Source organism: Salminus brasiliensis, chromosome 11, assembly GCF_030463535.1.
Source record: "Salminus brasiliensis chromosome 11, fSalBra1.hap2, whole genome shotgun sequence".
NCBI classification, from domain to species: Eukaryota; Metazoa; Chordata; class Actinopteri; order Characiformes; family Bryconidae; genus Salminus; species Salminus brasiliensis.
Genome location: NC_132888.1, coordinates 28,491,464 through 28,512,319, shown reverse-complemented (window position 1 = coordinate 28,512,319; position 20,856 = coordinate 28,491,464). Strand labels below are relative to the sequence as shown.

The following is a 20,856-nucleotide window of genomic DNA, read 5'->3' as shown; positions in this document are numbered from 1 at the left end:
TGTGACCACTGTAACATCTTATACAAATCACACAGGAGCAACTCCATCAGCATCACTGTGGGTAAGAGCACAGAGAATGGCTTTATAATAAGCTCATCTGACTGCAGTAGTAGTAGCAGCATTCTGTAATCATATGTGAGCAGCACGGATTGCTACTGGCTGTCTAAAAACGTCCATTAAAAAAAAGTGTGCCACTACCGGATTCACACCCGGCCAGTTTTGTGCTTAGCATGTGCTGCTCTGTTTAGAGAACAGGTATGGACTATATGAAGTTATAAGAACCAATGAAAATTAAAGAGAATATTATATATATATCAAGAATTCTGTGATTTACACTATATGGACAAAAGTATTTGGACACCTGCTCATTCATTGTTTCTTCTAAATGAAGGATATAAAAAAGTATTTATCCTGCTTTTGTTGGAGTAACTGTCTCTACTGTTCAGGGAAGAAGGCTTTCTACTAGAGTTTGGAGGAGCATTGCTGTGAGGATTTGATTGCATTCAGTGACAAGAGCGTTAGTGAGGTCAGGATGTTGGATGATCACCACCCCACCACCTCAACTATTAGATGGAGCACCACCATAATTCAGCTCAATGCTGGGTGGTTTTATACCCCTCTAACCCACGCCTGACATCAGGCATGGCGCAAGAAGGTTCATGTTTACTATCTGCTCCATAAAAAGTGTCCTATTCTAATGGCAGTACTTTTCTACAAGCACTAGACAAGCTGCGTGCTGTTTGCACATCTGTGTCAGAAATGGGTGCACCTTAAAGATGCTGAATTCAGTCATTAGAAGGTGTGTCAACAAACATTTGGTCATTGGCCATTATCTATTTTTAGTAGAGCAACTTAACTGGTATCTGTCTGGCTGTCATCAGCTCACAAACAGTAGCTTCCACAGAGAACTGCTGTATGTGTGAACAGCCACTGTGGGTGAGCTGCTGCAATCACAATGTGGCCTGTGTGAATGTTGTACCAGTTTACAGCTACTGATACCAGTTCCTCTTCTTTTCCAGTGAATTTGCTGCAGCCCAACATCTCCTTCAGTGCTTCACCAGTGTTTCACTGGTGGCTTGAAGGGCCTGAAGTGACCAGGAGCTACAGCTCCATCATCTGCTCCGTTCAACCGCAGTATCCAGGAGGCTCCTTCCACCTGGAGTTCAGTGGTGAATCCAGCATCACCAAAACTCAGTCAGCTGTTAACCACTCAACCACCTTCTCCTTCCCTGAGGCTGATTATGTCCACCAGGGAAACTACAGCTGTGTTTATGAAGTAACTGTGTCTTCACGCTCTTTTAGATCCTCCAACACGGAACTCTTGGCCGTCACTGTGAAAGTTACAGTAATAAGATGAGCTCATCGTTTTTCTGGACTAGTTCTCCTGAAGTGTAAATGTTCTGACAGTAATTTCTCCCTCAGTATCGTTGGTTCCCATCATCAGTTTTTCAGCAGCAGCAGCAGGACTGTTACTCGTATCAGTGCCGATCATTGTTTTCCTCAAAGGGAGAAATAAGCAAAAACTGCAGAAAGCTGAGAAGACGTATCGTAGAAACTGTGAGTACTTTCTGTTCAGAGGACAGTTTACTGAGGTACATTGAAACTCACAGAAGGTAAACAGAGAGTAGATACACGTGTCCAAATGTTTGTGGACACCTGCTCATTCATTATTTCTTCTGAAATCAAGGGTATTAAAAAGTATCTTATTTTCTTCTCTGCAGAATGAGCATGGATGTGAGGATTACCACCCCACCTCATCCCAAACTCCCCAACTCATCCCAAAACTAATGGATGAAGCATCATCCATTATATTTTGAAGACATTTTACAAAATCTATAAGAAATCACAAAAAGAAACATTCTTCTTGCAGACTACTTTGTTGAGTTGTTGTGGATCTCTATATTGAGAAGAAACAATGAGCATGAGCAGGTGTCCCAATACCTTTGTCCATATAGTGTACCTAGGTACTGTGTAGAATGCCTTTTGGTAAAAATATACTGAAAAACTATAAATAAATAAATAAATAAATAAATTTAACCAGGCAAGGAACCATGTAAAATGGTGTCATGGCTTTATAAAGAGGCCTTTAAGAAAACCCTTGTTTAAAGTGTAGAGAAATGTGCTGCTGTAAAAGATGGTTAACCACTGAAAAGATGTATTTATTTATTTATTAATTTATCTCTCCACACAATTCTTCAGGTGCCAGAGCCCCGGCGGAAAATGAGGAGACTGAAGGGGGAGGAGGATGATGATTATGAAAAAGCAGAAATCGCTCTTAAACAAAGAGAGGACTCTAATCTGGTGCATCCTGTTACACTGCCTCTCTGGTTCGTCAGACTGGAGTCTGATTGCTTAGTGGGATGAAATCTGCTAATTCACTCTTTTCCCAGTAAAGGGAGGGGATTTGGTTCTACTAGGAGGGACTTTGGATGTACGGAGAGGAATTACGCTTGTACTGGTGGTGGTTTTGTTTGTACTCGCAAGACTTTTAATTGTACTGGGAAGAGTTCTGATTGTACTGGAAGGAATTCTGGCTGTCCTGGGAGGAGTTTGGGTTGTACTGGGAGGAATTCTGGTTGTACTGGGAGGAGTTGGGGTTGTACTGAACCAGGTGTAAGAGAATTAAAGAACTCTGGAATTAGAGAAGGGTGGAATTCTGGTGGCTTTTGCTTTGTGGGAGAAGACCAGACCCTCCTCTGAAAAGTGAAGCTAGTACTGAGAGATGTGGCAGAGTTAAAGGAAAGTGACGGGGTGGTAGTGGGTTGTGGAAACTGTCATGAACATGTAAATAATAGGGAGATGCCATTCTCCCAACATTATGCTGAAGCTGCTGTTTTAAGGTAGAATTGCTACATAAGGTGGTTTTAAGCTTTTTCATATTTCTCATATTTTAACTGTATTGTGACTCAATTATTCTGTAGGAGAAAAAACACAGGATCAGGATCACCTGTTTGAGGAAGAAGATGGAGGTGAAGATGAAGATGATATAATAATGTAATGTAAATATAATAATGAAAGTGGAGAAACAATTCTTCCAGAGAAAAAAAGATTCGGTGACTCTGATGATGACTACATCAATGTAGATGCTGATGTGGGAAAACCAGCATTGGAAAATCAGCAGCAGGTGAATGTTTATGTAAGCTGTGTAGATCATAGTCATTTGAGTCAGTACTGGTTATAATATTGGAAATGGACTTATTTTCCCATCTTTCAGGTTCCTGCCCACTTTGTAGTTCACATAACATTGACATTTTGTGGCTAAAATTGTGTCGTAAACCAGTTTTTCATTTGTGTGTTCTTATATGATCATCCTGTAGATGCCAAACGCACACACGACTGCCCATGTGGAGATTGAGATGGATGATGAAGATTATTATGAGAACTCAGAGGATTCAGAGTTCTCTGATGAGGACTACATTAATGTAAACTAGATAGTGGTGATGACGTACTCTGACCAGAAAAGTCAGGAGGCCGTCATACACATTCAGCCACTAAGCTCAGAGGAGCAGCAGAGTTGATTAGACCCTCTTCCTGTCCCTCTCCAGCTGAGTGCAGAAACCTTGAATGTTGCTGCTTCTTCCTACCCATCCAGCTCCTCTCCTGGAGACTGCTTTTATGACGCTATCTTTCTGGCTGTCCCAAAACCATCTCAACCAAAGGTGTTCCCCTGGATTCAGGTCTTGTGACTGGGAAGAACCAGTAGTGAAGAACACAGAACCCATTGTCATGAAACCAGTTTGAGAGACGTCTTGCTGGAGGTAGCCTTTAGAAGATGGGAAACTGTGGTCATGAAGGGATGCACATGGTCAACATGGGGATGCAACAACACATTCAAGAGAATATTGATTGGTATGAACGGCCCAAAGTCAACCAAAAAAACCTTCTCCACACCATTACACCTCCTCCACCAGCCTAGAATGTTCACACAAGGTAACACACAATTCTGACCCTCCTATCTGTAGTGTTCCTCAGCAGAATTCCAGACTCCTCAGACTAGGCTACGTTACTCCAGTGGTGCAGTGTTGGTGAGCCTGTGCTGAGCCACTGCAGCCTCAGCTTTCTGTTCTTGGCTGACAGAAGAGGAACCTGACGTAATCTGCTGTAGCTTCTCCATCCACCTCACCTGAGACACTGTTCTGCTCTCCACAGCTGTACAGAGTGATTCTCTGAGTCACTGTAGCCTTTCTGTCAGCTCCAACCAGTCTGACCATCCTCTGTTGACCCTCTCCTAGTAACAACGTGTTTCCGTCTGCTGAACTGGATGTGTTTTCTTTATTAAATCTCTGACTGTCTCAATTCCAGAAGAGGTGAGGAAAGCTTCTTCAAGCACCTGCTGAAACACTTTCTAGTGACAGATGTGAGTAACTAGGGCAGCGTCACTGCTCACACATTCAGACAGGGGGGACAGTGTGGAGGAGGCCGGCTGTGGTTTCCCTTCTGAGCTTTGCATGTGCTGCTATGTTGTTGATGCTCGGTGTAAAACATTAAGGAAAGGCCACACAAATACAAATCAGCTGGCCCTCCAGTTGGCTACCTGGAGAACTAGGGGCATGTCTGCAAGTGATTGCTGTGATTGTCTGAGTTCATCAACAGTCAAAATCAGTTCTGATCTGAATCAGCTCCAATATCCTGTTCAGTGCTTGTTCAGTCTTGTCCTCTCCTTCTCACCTCCACTATAGAAAGGAAGCAGTAGGAAGGAAGGGTGAGAACAGGAGCAGCAAGTGGGTAAAATAAGAGTTTTTAAAGTCGGCACAGACAGCAGTTTAACCTTAAGGCCACTACGTATTACTAATGCTGAGAGAATGGCAGTGGACACTAGTAATCTGTTTATTACGAGTGTCCACTGTAATACACACACTCACACCTAGGGGGCACCATAGCCAATTTAGCATAGCCAATTCACTTACCATGTATTGTGGGAGGAAACCAGAGCAACCGGAGGAAAACCACACAGAGATGGGGAGAGCACACCAAACTCCTCACAGAGACCAGAACAGGAAAAGGTTCTACAGGGAGGTTCTATGGGGATGTTCTATAAGGTTCTATGGGGTGAGTTCTATAAGGTTTTAAGGGGAGGTTCTAAGGTGAGATTCTAAAAGGTTTTATGGGGAGGATCTATGGGGTAAGTTCTATGGGGAGGATCTATGGGGTAAGTTCTATGGGGAGGTTCTAAGGGGAGGTTCTATGGGGTAAGTCATCTCTTTGAATGTCCTCAATGTTAAGGGCATAAAAAAGGAATGAATGGCGGAATGTTCAGAGATGATGTCACAATGGGCAGCTCTCCCACACACAGCTGAGAGAACGGGAGCGGTGACCTTTATCTCCACTGCTCTCCAGTCCTGTCTGTGCATGGAGGAGCTTCTGGACCAAGCATCAAGTGGACAAAAGTTTGTGGACAGAGATCTATTAGCCAGACATTTTGAATGAGCTAATGTACCAACTATATGCCATAGCAACACCTTAGCAACAAACACAGCAACATTACTGAGCCACAATCACTCTCTAGTTAACGATGAATAAATGTATTGATGGTAAACACTGTATATTATAATTAGCTTAACGATGATCCTAATTACCCATGTTGATCAGTAGTGTTGTGTTTATGAGCTCTGAGCTCCACTCACATCTTTCTCCTTCTTCTCCTCCATTTCCAGTCTCAAAGAGGAAGTGGACCGATCCTGTCATTGCCTGTTTGGTCTTATGTCTGTTATCCTTGTTGCTCTGTCTGCTCTGCTAATCTAAGCCCTGATGCCTCCCTGTTTCACTGAAGTCTTGCTTCTCTGTTTTTCCTTCATTGTTTTGGTTTGTTGGTTTTTCTGCTTCCAGGTTTCTGTTCATTGTTTTTTCAACACCTCACTTGTGTTCTTTCTCCTGGCCCAAGCTCCGTCTAGGGTTCTGCTTTTGTTTGATGTGTTTCTCGTTTTCCTGAATACTGCTCAGCTTCCTCCCAGTCCCAGCTGTGTTAATGTGTCCAGTTTGAGTTGTGAGGTTTTGATTTTGTTTCTGGTTCTGTGCATTAGATTGCTGTTCCCCCGGTTGTGCTTTGCTTTGTTGTGTCTGTTTACTTTTGCCCAGGTTACATTAATTATCCTGCATCGTCCATCCCTGCAAGTGTTTCCTTGTGTTCACTGCCACGTCTGACCAGGTATGACAGTAACTAATAAATTATTTATTATCATTATTATTTATTTATTTATTATTATTATTATTATTATTGAAAACAACTGTATCATGAAAACATCACATCTGTAATACATAAAGGAAATTATTATTGTGGTTGTCACTATTTATTAACAATAATAACAATGGTAATATTTACATATTTAATGTGCTAAAATGCCTTAAGATGATATCTGACCTGTAGGTGGCGCTACTGTGTCGCTTTTCATCCTGAATCAGGTGTAATCTCTGTGAAACTGGACTGAATTGTCTACTTATGTCTCTTTACCCTGAACTGTCTCCGTTTTGTTGTGCTAATAACCACAGTATGAGGAGGCCTGGAAAAAATGACCTTAACGTGGTTTCAGACTGACCTAAAGTGACCTTCACCTTTAAGTTCCATAATGAGTGTAAACAGTCCTTATTTCCCAACATGAACCCAGACCCAGATTCATTTTAGAAACTATGAACTGAAACTCCATGGCAGCATTTAAAAACCATTAATATGCAACATTATGGGCTGTTTAATTTAGACGTCTAATAGACTGTAGTGTCTAAACGATTAACTCTGGCATATATTAAATATAACAGCAGTTTATTAGTTCTTATCTCCTGCTCTCCGGGACCCTCACCTCACTTGGCCTTGGAGAGGCAATCTCCCCGCACCCTTCCACAAGCCTTTGCAAGGTCTAGGCCACAGAGACCAGCTACAGTTTGTTTCTCTAGTTCCAGTGCATTTAAACATTCAGTTCAAGTGAGGATTCTACAGATTTATCAATTCTTCTGTTTACAGACCGTCACTCTCCCTTTTCATGACGGTCATGAACTGAACTACATCCAGTTTTTTCACATATTTTTTTATTTTAAGATATGATTCTTCTCATCCCACCTACCACCTGGGAGTCCATGTTCAAGTATTTTCCAAGTATCGGTCAATAGATGCTCTAAATTCAGTTCAGGATGAGAAGATTACAGAGCGGACGTAATGTACACGAGAAAAGGGGTAAAGATAAATTTACCATAACAGTGAAAGTAAATGTGTGTTCCCCTTTTACTCACATACTGAATTTACATACATATGGTCACCTGAAGTAATTCATAATTAATATACTGGCCTTTGGCCAGAGTAAGATCTTCCTGTCGTGAGTATTCAATCAAAAACCTCTAATCAGCATTAGTGAACAGTTCAGTTGTTTTTTGTATTGACTTTTACTGTTTTGACTTCTACATAGCCTGGTATACATAGAGACTAAATCTATAACCACTAGACTACTATAATAACACACAAAGTAAAGTAACAGCAAATGTTACATGTATTATGATTATTATTATTAGTGAAAAATAAGGGATTAAAGACTGCACACACTGCTTTCAGAATATAGAAGAGTATATATGATATACAAGCTGACAGCCCTAGTTTCTCTAAAGCAGGAAAGTACGAGCAGTTGGCGTCATCACTCGACTATATGTTCAAAGTGTCAACAAGTAATAAATAATAGGAAAAGGGAGTGGTATTGAAACATTGGCAAAAAACAAAATAGATAAAAGGGGAAAAAAGCCTTATAAAATCAATTCAAGTTTATTTATAAAACAACGAATGTCATCACAAAGCATTTAACAGAGATCTGGGTATAAATACCTAGAATAAAACCCAGGAATAAAAACAATAAATCAATACTGAATTAAGAGAATATGGAAATGCGCCGTCAAGCCATAAAAGATGAAAACGTGAGTGAAATGTTGAAGTCCAGGCAGGTATGCATGGTCATGCAGTGAGGTGAGGATGAATCAACACGAGGCTCTAGATCAGGACAGTGGGCTGTAGGATAGTCGAGAGCCAGGTCTGGTGGTACAAGGATGGAATAGCTGGAACTGGGCATCTCAATACATGGTAGAGAGAGAGAGAGAGAGAGAGAGAGAAAACAGAAAGGAGGGGGGAAAACAAGGGGTTAGGAGATCCAATGGGTAGGGTGGGAGTCAGATCACGGCAAGCTTAAAACATCAACAACAACAAAAAAAAAAAAAACAGTAAAGGTTTCAAGCACATTTAAAACACATCTTAGATAAAACAAGGCCTTGATTCACAGGGAAAGTCCTAACTACATAAACATACTCAAAGGATTGGATACAATAAAAATGTCCTTCCCTAAACTCAGGCCTCTTTTGCCACAGGACTTACTGTACAAATGACACGGGTAGAATTGATCAAGGTCATAACAGTAGAGACAGAATTGTGGCCAAAATACATTTGCAAAGAAACAGACATATCTACCACTCCGAGAAAAAGGCCTCGAATGAACAGGATAATACAGCAGTCTCGAGCACAAGCACTGCAATCCATATGATCAGCTCAGAGTCCATAAACATTTTCCATTTACCAAACATGGATTTCTATCATCCCGTAAGACTGGTGTCCTCACCCCCTTATTTCAGTCCTGAAGCACTGTGGCTGTAAAAGCTACATAGGACAACCACATGCGGTCATTTCCTAAAGTAGTGTTGGTAAGAGTCTCAAACAGCTCAGCCAGTTTGGATGAAACACTTTGTTTTGAACACAGAAACTCACAAGAGACATCGGTATGATTGACTAACTAAACATTAGGTGGTGCATTGTCCTTGTGTGTAAAAAAGGATAGGAACCAGATTCCTGGGGGCCTGAAAGGAGGTCAAGGGTGCACAATGTTTTGGGCCATTTTCAAGAAGAAAATTAAGAAAGGGATTTAGGAGTATGAGCAGACTGGTGTACGACCTGTAAACGTAGATTAGAAAGACAATAATAATCAGAACCTGTAATCAGATCAGGACAGAACAGTGTTAGTATGAAAACAGGCTACAGCAGCATGATTAGAATACCCCCAGAGTTGCTTCTTCTGAAGTGGGAAACTGATAGTAGTCCAGAATCCTGCAAAAGAAATGTACGTTACTGGTTGTAGGGTTTAAGAAGTTCTCCAAGATGCTGTGGGGACAAACAATCGAGAGACTCATTTCAGAAGAAGTATTTTATAATCAACATGGAATTTAACTGGAATCCAGTGCAGGGACGAGAGAATAGACACATGTGGTCACAATTTCAAGCTCTAGTGAGCAGTCAAGCCGCTGCATTCTGAACTTATTTAATGACCCTGAGCTTATTTAAAGATTTACATAAACTTCCTACCATAGCAGCATTACATTAATCCAATCTTGAGGTTATAAATCTATATACATTTAATAGAGTGCGCGACTGAGTGAGCTCATTTGTGTTCTGTTCTGTTTTATTTTTTATATACATTTTCCTTTGACTTGTTTCATAAATTCAATATCACTGTAACTTACCTGGAAGTATTCAGCTGTGTGCTTGTGGTGAAGCGTCCTTCACATCTGCTTGAAGCCACACTACCACATCACAGCCAGCCAGCCAGAGTTGCAGGTGGACAGACAGCGAGCTACAGATTTGTAGATGGGTAAAATAGAACGAGCTGCAGATGAACAGAAAAACAACCACAGAGCTGCAGATTTAAAGACAAACACAGTTGCAGACAGTCAGAGTTGGAACCAGAGTCTAAACAGAATAAACTGCAGATTTATAACCAGAGAGGTATAGATTGACAGACAGACAGACAGACAGAGATGCAGAAGGACCGAAAGCCAAGGGACATACATACAGTCAAACAGAGTTGCAGATGCATAGTCGGAAAAACAGCCAGCCAGCCAGCCAGCCAGAACTGCACATTGAAAGAAAATTAGCCACTAAATTACCACACAGTTGCAGATAGACACAACCAGCCAGAGATGCAGATAGTCAGACAGTTTCACATGGATACAGCGTTTCATATGGGTAAACACAGCCAGAGTTGCTGCCAGAGCCTTAGCAGGATGAATTGCAGAGTTTTAGATGGAGACAGACAGAGATGCAGAACGGTAAGCAGCCAGCGAGCCAGCCAGAGTTGCACAAGGACAGCCAGTCCAGCCACAGAATCACACATGGAAAGAAAGCCAGCCAGCCACAAAGTTGCACATGGACATGCAAACAGCGCCACACACAGTTGCAGACAGACACAGTTTAAAATGGACAGCCACCCAGTCAACCAGTTGTAGATGGACAAACAGCGAAATACACACTGCCAAACAGTCACACAGTCAGAAAGACAGCCATCCATTGAACTGCACATGGATAGACAGCCAGCCATCAGAGTTTAAACAGAACGCAACAAAATTGCAGATTCATAGACAGCCAAAGAGTGCTGATGGACAGACAAGCCAGAGAGTGTTGATGGACATTCACACAGCCAAATATAGTTACAGACGCACAGTCAGAAAGACAGCCAGCCACAGAGTTGCACATGGATAAACAGTCAAAGCAGCACACAACAACAGAGACGCAGACACATAGTCAGAAAGAAAGCCATCACTGCACCTGACAGCCAGCCAAACAAAGTTGCAGAGGGATTATCATACATTTGCAGACGGATAGGGAGTTTCACATGCATAGACAGCCAGTCAGAGTAGCTGCCAGAATCTAAACAGAATGAACTGCAGCTTTATAGACAGCCAGAGAGAGGTGTAGATGGACAAAGGAACATACAGTCAAACATGGTTGCAAATGCATAGTCAGAAAGACTGCCAGAGTTGCACATTGACAGACAGACACTGAATTGCAAACAAATGGCCAAGCAGACAGCCACACAGGTGTAAATGAAAAGGCAACCAGAGTTTTAAATGGAGAGACAGCTAGAGATGCTAAAGAACAGGCAGCCAACCAGAGATACACATGAATAGCCAGGCAGCAAGCGTTGCACATGGACATGCAGACAGCCATAGACAGTTGCAGATGGAGTGACAGCCAACCAGCCTGCCAGAGTTGCAGATCCTAAGGGAATGAGGGCGCTGGTGAGTGGGTCTTCTAGGAGCCACAGTTAACCTATAAGGGGGGGGGGGGGGGGGGGACAGGACACCAATAGCATTAGGATAAAGCAATTACTTACATCTAGCTTAGCTTACCAGTATACATCAACAAGGCCATGTAAACAAGACATGTAAATAATGTCGTATTGTCATTTTAGGATGTGATGACCACCCCTATAGCAAGCACTTGGTTCACTCCAGGCTAAGCAAAGAACGAGCGCCTTATGTAAAGAGTGTGCGACTTGTCTCTTTCATGTTCCGTTTAGACTTGGTCTATACTTTCCATTGACTTTTTTGCACGAATTCAATAAACATCACTGGATGTATTCAGCTGTGTACTTCTGGTAATGTACACACTACCACAACACAGAGACAGCCAGCCAGAGCTGCAGATGGACAGACAGCAAGCTATCGTCTTGTAGACAGATAAAACAGAACAAGTTGCAGATGGACTGAAGAACAAATACAGAGCTACAGATTTATAGACAGAAAGTTGCAGACTGAGAAGAGGGACATACATACAGTCAAACAGAGTTGCAGATGCATAGTCGGAAAAACAGCCAGCCAACCAGAACTGCACATTGAAAGAAAGTTAGCCACTGAATTGCCACACAGTTGCAGATGGATACAACCAGCCAGAGATGCAGATAGTTAGACAGTTTCATATGGATAGACACAGCCAGAGTTGCTGCCAGAGCCTTAGCAGGATGAATTGCAGAGTTTTAGATGGAGACGGACAGAGATGCAGAACGGTAAGCAGCCAGCGAGCCAGCCAGAGTTGCACACAGACAGCCAGTCCAGCCACAGAATCACATATGGAAAGAAAGCCAGCCAGCCAGCCACAAAGTTGCACATGGACATGCAAACAGCGCCACACACAGTTGCAGACAGACACGGTTTAAAATGGACAGCCACCCAGTCAACCTGTTGCAGTTGGATATACAGCCAGTCAGAGTTGTAGCCAGAGTCTAAACAGAACCAATTGCAGATTTATAAACAGCCAGAGAGTTGTAGATGGACAAACAGCCAGAGTTGTAGATCGAAATACACACTGCCAAACAGTCAGAAACCGTCACACAGTCAGAAAGACAGCCAGCCATAGAGTTGCACATTGTTAGACAGCAAGCCATTGAACTGCACATGGACTGACAGCCAGCCATCAGAGTTTAAACAGAACGCAACAAAATTGCAGATTCATAGACAGCCAGAGAGTGCTGATGGACAGACAAGCCAGAAAGTGTTGATGGACATTCACACAGCCAAATATAGTTACAGACGCACAGTCAGGAAGACAGCCAGTCACAGAGTTGCACAGGAATAGACAGACAGAGCCTAGGCAAAACCAGTTTTAAAAACTGTGATGGAACTATGCTAAACAAGTCCTTTTCAGTAACTGAAGCAGGTCTGCTTTGGAGCTGGTGCACCATTTATTAAGACAAAAAGCTGTGGTTAGAGAGTGATGTACAGGCTAGATCATCTGTTACATGAATCAGATCTTTACGGTGAGTCGGTAGGGAGATTATATGCCTTATATGTAAAGAGAGCTACCTCAGATTAAAAGTTGGACTGACACACAGACACTGAAAGTTGCAGATGGATGGACAACCAGCCAGAGTTACAGATGGACAAAGAGATAAAGATATACAGACAGTCACACACTGTTGCAGATGGAATAGATAAAAAGACTTAGCTTTTTATCATAAATATGCCGCCACGACCAGACCTGTAAAGAAAACTGTAATAGTTAAAACCTGGGGGAGTGGATTCATTCAGGGCCATGTATTCATTAGACATGGTGAACTAAGGTGGTTATCCTTAATAAAGTCATTGATAATGTTTGGTTACAATGTGTGGGACCAACACAGGTTAGATAATGCAGGGTTTTTTCAGAAATATGAGCTAGAGACAATTTTTAACACAAGCAGAGCAATGGCAGAATTAATGATTGGAATAAAGTAAATCATGTAAATCACTGGCCCTACCCAGTCACACCAGTCAGGCAAGTCAGTCCTAGCATAGTACCTTCTTGATGTTCCCGGAGAGATCAACAAACCCCAGGGAGCACAGATGAAGCCTTTCTTTGCAGAAGGGGACCGGACATCAAACCTGCAGCCAGTGGTGGAGCGTGAAGAGTTGGCTGAACGGCTTGCTCCCTCATCAGTAGATGGGCATGGGGCTAGAAATGACGATCCTGGCAGCGGTCTACTTCCATATGTTGTCTGGGAGCCTGCAGTAGTGGTCCTCCTGGACACTGGCACCTTGGAGTTACCCTTTGTGACAGATATTAATTAGTGTTTTAGAAGAAGTCTCCAAAAACGAGAACACCACCCTGAGTAGTTGTCCTTCGCTGAAGACAAAGTGCCGAGGACATTTTACCGGTTTCCCTGGTCACGCCGACTCTCCCAGGGCCTCTCCACTGCCACCGTATTCCTTGAGTAAACACAGGGGTTAGTAAGTTAGTAAAGCAAAATAATATAAAGTAACACACTAGATAACACAAGGATTAAAACTGGCTAAGAAACAAGCCAATGCTAATATTAAAGAAAATAAAGAAATGCCTAGGAGTAACAAGCAACATGAGAGGTCTTGTGGACAGAGGAGATTAAGATGAACCTATATTAGAAAAATTGTGTGCTGCTCACTAGCACTTGGAGGGGGGTTAAATTGTCTGCTATCACTCCTTTATTTACATGTAGACCTATATGTAGACCATGGCTTTGTAGCTCATCCTCAGGTAAAAGAGAAAGAGTGAGAATAGAACAATCCACTAAAAGTTATTTGGTTTACTACACCACAAACCCCCAAACCCAATCAAAAACCCTAACATTCAAACAAACATACAGTCATTACACCAATACACACTTTGACGCAGATGACAGCAAAGTACGACCTTCGGCTCCAGCAGATGGACGTTACAACAGCCTCCTTGAATGCTTTAATTAATTGTGAGATCTGTAAGAAGCAACCAGAGAGATTTAAGCGAAAATCAAACATGGTGAAAAGGTTTTCTGTAAAATGATTAAGTCATTGTATGCTCTCAAACAGTCTGGAAGAACCTAGGGGGTGCATTATGATCTAGATGAAAATGGCTTTACACAGAACCTAGATGACCATTGTGTCCAAAACAAGCACACTAAAATCAGGTGGATAATACTAATAATCTGGATTAAGGATCATTTACCAGTTTTCCTACCCTGAGGATGAAGAATCTGGATTAATTCTAATAAGGTTGTTCGATTTTCTGACGTTCTAATTACAAATCATGCAAGGGACAGACAGTCTCGATACTGCAAGATTTGTCTGAAACATTGAGTGACACTGATATTATTTTTTCTGCTTGTATCAAAAAGTAATATCGCACACACACACACACACACCGGCCAACTGTCCAAATCACCAAGAATGAACGACGGACCCCAGGCGGCCTCTTCGATCCTTGAGTCTGTCTTTTTCGGAAAGGTGTCCAGAAGTGTGCGGCAGTGCTCCTTCAGGGCCTCGCTGAGTCAGGTGGAGAACAGTGGAGAAAGATGATGCTGAAGGTGTCACACTGCCGAAGCACCAATGGAAGCCTGTTCAGGACACAGGCACCTAGAAAACAGGAGACAGCGGCGTTACTCTTTGGGCCCAAAATGTAAGTGTTTCACAGTGGAATCTCCAACAATGAGAACACGACGACTCTCCCAGGCTGCCTCCGGCCTAGTCTTCCATCTGTGGAGTTTGGTCTGTCTCTACAACAGCAACTAGATCTGCGGTTCAAGCAGGACGAGCTCCATGCAGAGTTCCTCCTGTTCCTCCGCGGTCGCCATGTTCCTCGAGTGTAAACACAAAGACAGAAATGCAAAAGTCAGTTAGTGAGAAAAAGTACTGTACAGTAACACAGGTAGCAGATAGCACAGGGATTACAAGATAAATAAGACAAAGCCAATATTAAGGCTATAAAGTAGGGATAGTTGCTCGACTTGGAGTCCAATTACGTCACAAGCTTTCAAAGCAGGACCGCATCGAAACAGCAATTTGGAGTCATGCTCAAAATACTAGCTGGTCCTATAGATCCAGTGTGCAAAAGAGGGTTATAGATACACTCTGATGAGAGCTATCCAACTACTGTTTTTGGGTTGTTCCAATAGACAAAGTATAAAAGAACCATTAAAAGAACTGGTGGATGTTTGTATGTTTTGTTGTGTTTTCAGTGGGTTTGTGGTGCAGTAAGCAAAAAAACACTTAGTGGACGGTTCGCTCTGCATTTTTTTCTTATTAGTTTGAAGACAACTTACAAAGCCGCAACCATTACAACATGTACAAGACCTGATCCAAGTTGGACAGTCACTAAATTGTCACAGTTCATTTGGGTCAGACAAGAACACTGGACTGCAGTCAAGCATGTAAGGAGGTACTTAAAGGCTCCAACTAATCATGGACTGTGTTACCAGAAGAGAGGAGAGAAACTGAAGCTTGAGGCACACAGTGATGCAGATTTGGCTTCAAATACAGAAGACAGGCGAAGCACAACAGACTCCGGTTTTAGTCCAACTAAAGATGGTCCTCTTACTCTCTGCTCGGTCTACATGTGAAGGAGAATATATGGCACTCGCTGTTACCATGCCGGAAAGCTTGTACCTCACACAGCTACTAAGTGCCATGAACAGTGATCACCAATATGCACCTGTGAAAATACCTCAAGACAATCAAGAAGCAATCACTCTTTCCATGAACCCTGTATGGTGACAAAGATGAAGACACGACCACATTAGACACCACTTCATTCGATCAGTGCTCCATGAGTGTTAAATAACTGAACACTGTCCCACAGCAGATATGGTTATGAAAAAGCCAAACCTTTTAAAGAGGAGAGTATTTGGATCAGTATACAACACTTACAAACACGACAGATAGAAGCTAGAGTCAAAATGAGAAAGGGAATCTTTGTAGGGTACAACAAGAACAGTCCATCATACCTAGTCTACTATCCAGACACAGGGAAAGTCCTCAAACACAGACTGGTGAAGTTTCTTACAGAGTGTGTTACTGAACACCAAACCCAGACTGACCAGTCAATAGCAGATGACTTCCATGGGGAGAGATGTGTACCCCCATGCCAACAGCTAACCGTGTTCAGACTCCAGAAGAGGTAAAAGGGTTTCAAGCTGACGCTTAAGATGGCGTTTAAACAAAGATTGACATAACAAACACTATTCAAAGAGAGACAGGAAAGCACCTCAGTATTTAAGCTGACTGTGTGTCAGATATTAAAGACCAGATACTGACCAATACTGACTACTGTTACAGGGTCTGTAATGTACCACAGAGCTTCAAAGAGGTGTTCAACAAAATCACAGTATTGGGTTGATGCAGATGACCTTGAGCTCCACCAGGTGGACATTACAACATCCTACTTGTATGCACAGATTGATGGTGAGATGTGTATGGAGCAACCAGAGGGATTTAAAGGAAAGACAAATACAGGTGAAAAGTTATTCAGTTTACAGAAAACGTCACTGTATGCTCTCAAACCATCTGGAAGAACCTGAAACATGATTATTAAGATGAAAATGGCTTTACACAGAACCTAGATGACCATCATGTCTTCAACAAACACCCTGACAACAGCAGGATGATACTGATAATCTGGGTTGAGGATCTCATCATTGCTGCCAGAAACAATGACTTACTCATGGAGGTGAAAAAAAGGCAAACAACATTCAAGATGAAGGAAAACTGAACTATTTTCTAGGTACTGATTTGGATCAAAGTCAAGGAGCAGTAAAGAGGAGTCAAAAGAAGTACACATCAAAAGTACTAGAACAATTTGGTATGTCTGCTAAGGTCATCCCCATGTAGACAAAAGTCACAGTGTAACAAGTAGTGATTCTGTTGATCCTACAAGATCTCACAAAGCAGCAGGTAGATTGATGTATGTGAAGAGCCAAAGGTGTGGGGGGCATTAGGTAGAAAGGAAGCTTAGTAATGTGGACAAATTCAGGCCTCACTGTATTGAAGACCCTTATTTAAGGAACATAAGGTTCTAATACTCATTGCAAGTTTTTACATGGTTCCATTTTTTATATATTCATGTTGTGTGTAGGTTTTACGCCTTACAATTAACTTGCTCCCCATATGGCTATTGGGATAAACTTTACACAGAGGACTCTGTGAGACAACGGCAGCATTCCTGAATGGAACCACAGAAACTCAAACCAAGGACTTCCCTGGTTTAGACTTTCCTTTCATAAGGAAACACCCAGGATTTATAAACTGTCTTCAGAGAGAAGGACATCTGAAGTAAAAAACACCTCGGTGAGAGCTACTGTTTTCAATTGTTCCAATGGACACCAAGTATGAAAGAACGGTTAAAAAAAAACTGGTGGATGTTTGTGTGTTTTGTGTTTTTACTGGGTTTGTGGTACAGAAAAAAAAAATACAAACACTTGGTGAATTCTTTTCTTTTTAATCTAAAGACGACTTAAAGCTGCAACAGTTACAATGTGTACAAGATCTGATCCAAGTTGGACCGTCAGTAAATTGTCGCAGTACGTGTCTGAGCCAAATGAACAACACTGGACTGCAGTCAAGCATGTATAAGGGAGGGTGGGGAGAAACTGACACTTGAGGCACACAGTGATGCAGATTCAGCATCAAATACAGAAGACAGACGAAGCACAACAGACTCCGGTTTTAGTCCAACTAAAGACGGTCCTCTTACTCTCTGTTCTCTACATGTGAAGGAGAATATATGGCACTGTCTGCAACCACTAAGGAAAGCTTGTACCTCACAGCTACTAAATGCCATGAACATGTGATTTCCAATATTTTCACAGGTGCATATTGGTGGACAACCAAGAAGCAATCGCTCTTTCCATGAACCCTGTATGTGGATAAAGATGGAAAGATGTATGTAGACATTAGACGCCAGTATTTGATCAGTATACAACCATTACAAACGTGACAGATAGAAGTTAGACTCAAAATGTTAAAGGGAATCTTTGTTAGGTAGGACAAGAACAGTCCATCATACCTAGTCTACTATCCAGACACAGGGAAAGTCCTCAAACACAGGCTTGTGACATTTTTTTACAGAGTGTGTTACAGAACCCCAAACCCAGACTGACCAGGTAATAGCAGCTGATTATTTCCATGGGGAAAGATGCGTACCCCAATGCCAACAGCTAACCGTGTTCAGACTCCAGAAGAGGTAATGCCAACAGCTAACCATGTTAACCCACCCCAGAAGAGGTTCAAGAGTTTCAACCTCATGCTCAGGGATGGCGCTTAAATAGAAGGAGACAGACATAGTGCACGCCATCTAAAAAGAGAGAGGAAAGCACCTCAGTATTCAGCTGACTGTGTCAGATATTAAAGACCAGATCATCACAGATTCTGACTTCTGTTACAGGGTCTGTTTTGGGTTCATGCAGATGACAGCACAGTATGACCTTCAGCTCCACCAGATGGACATTACAACAGCCACTTGCACAGACTGATTGTGAAATGCATATGGAGCAACCAGAGGAATTTGAAGGAAAATCAAGAGGTGAAAAGTTTTCTGTAAACTGAATAAATCATTGTATGCTCTCTTGCCAGTGACTTCTTTAGAGTCTATAGATCATATATTTAACAGCCCACATTCAGTGTGGGAGCTGCTTGTACTCTGAAAGCCAAACCTTTTAAAGATGAGAGTATTTGGATCAGCATACAACACTTACAAACATGACAGATAGAAGCGAGAGTCAAAATGAGAAAGGGAATGATTATTTCCATGGGGAGAGATGTGTACCCCCTTGCAAACAGCTAACCGTGGTGATCAGATTCCTGAAGAAGTTCAAGAGTCTCAAACTGATGCTAAAGACATGGTACACACTATTCAAAGAGAGACAGGACAGCACCTCAGTATTTAGCTTACTGTGGGTCAGATATTAAAGACCAGATACTGACCAATACTGACTACTGTTACAGGGTCTGTAATGTACCACAGATCTTCAAAGAGGTGTTCAACAAAATCACAGTATTGGGTTGAAGCAGATGACCTTGAGCTCCACCAGATGGACGTTACAACAGCCTACTAGCATGCACAGATTGATGGAGATGTATATGGAGCAAACAGAGGGAACACAAATTTAAAGGAAACACAAATACAGGTGAAAAGGTTTTCTGTAAACTGAATAAGTCACTGAATGCTCTCAAACCATCTGGAGAAACCTGAAACAACATGACCATTTACACAGAACCCAGCTGACCATCGTGTCTATAACACACACCCTGAAAACAGGAGGATGATACTGATAATCTGGGTTGAGGATTTCATCATTGCTGCCAGAGACAATGACTTACTCATGGAGGTGAAAAAGAGATCAACAACATTCAAGATGAAGGATCTAGGAAATCAGAACCACTTTCTAGGTACTGATTTGGATCAAAGTCAAGGAGCAGTAAAGAGGAGTCAAAAGAAGTACACATCAAAAGTACTAGAACAATTTGGTAAAAGTCACAGTGTAACAAGTAGTGATTCTGTTGATCCTACAAGATCTCACAAAGCAGCAGGTAGATTGACTTATGTGAAGAGACAAAGGGGGGGGGGTATTAGGTCATTAGGACATCTGAAGTATAAACACCTCAGTGAGAGCTATCTAACTCCTGTTTTTGGATTATTCCAATAGACAAAGTATGAAAGAACCATTAAAAGAACTGGTGGATGTTTGTTGTGTTTTCAGTGGGTTTGTGGTGCAGTAAACAAAATAACACTTAGTGGATGGTTCTCTCTGCATTTTTTTTTTTTTTATTTCAAGACGACTTACAAAGCCGTAACCGTTACAACGTGTACAAGACCTGATCCAAGTTGGACCGTCAGTAAATTGTCGCTGTTCATTTGGCTCAGACAAGAACACTGGACTGCAGTCAAGCATGAAAGGAGGTACTTATAGCCTTCAACTGATCATGGACTGTGTTACCAGAAGAGAGGAGAGGAATTGAAGCTTGAGGCACACAGTGATGCAGATTTGGCTTCAAATACAGAAAACAAGCGAAGCACAACAGACTCCAGCACTAAAGACGGTCCTCTAACTCTCTGCTCGGTCTACATGTGAAGGAGAATATATGGCACTCGCTGTTCCAACTTAGGAAAGCTTGTACCTCACACAGCTACTAAATGCCGTGAACAGTGATCACCAAGATACATCTCTGATAATACCTGAAGACAACCAAGACGCAATTGCTCTTTCCATGAACCCTGTATGGTGACAAAGATGAAGACACGTCCACATTAGACACCACTTCATTAGATCAGCGCTTCATAAGTGTAAAATAACTGAACCCTGTCCCACAGCAGATATGGTGGCAGATGTTATGACAATACCTGCAACTAAGCTGAAGCTGGAGTTAGTTAAGAGCTTTGTGTTTGGGATGTAAACAGGTAAGTGTTGTGCTGTGGAATGCCATGTACAGTGTGAGAGCAAGTGAGGCTCGAATCAACTGATGGGTTACACACTAACCATTTTACACAGCAATTTACCTAAAGAACTCTTCACAACAGGAGCTTAAACAGCAGTTTGAAACCACCTCCATACAACATGCTGACAGGGAGAAAGCCTAACCTAGACTCAAAGTGTTAAAGGGAATCTTTGTAGGGTAAGAACAGTCCATCATACCTAGTCTACTATCCAGACACAGAGAAAGTCCATAAACACAGACTGGTGAAATTTCTTACAGAGTGTGTTACTGAACACCAAACCCAGACTGACCAGTCAATAGCAGATGATTATTTTCATGGAGAGAGATGTGTAGCCCCTTGAAAACAGCTAACTGTGGTGATCAGATTCCTGA

General features: G+C 42.1%; 1 protein-coding gene across 1 annotated transcript in view; it reads left to right on the top strand.

Moving 5' to 3' along the window:
- LOC140565092 (uncharacterized) overlaps nt 1-20,856 on the top strand; it is a 343,121-nt gene that overhangs the window by 293,966 nt on the left and 28,299 nt on the right. Inside the window, exons 3-5 of the mRNA XM_072690904.1 lie at nt 1,020-1,345; nt 3,318-3,422; nt 4,303-4,307. Coding sequence (XP_072547005.1) covers nt 1,020-1,345; nt 3,318-3,422; nt 4,303-4,307 — 436 coding nt within the window. The remainder of the gene's footprint in view (nt 1-1,019; nt 1,346-3,317; nt 3,423-4,302; nt 4,308-20,856) is intronic.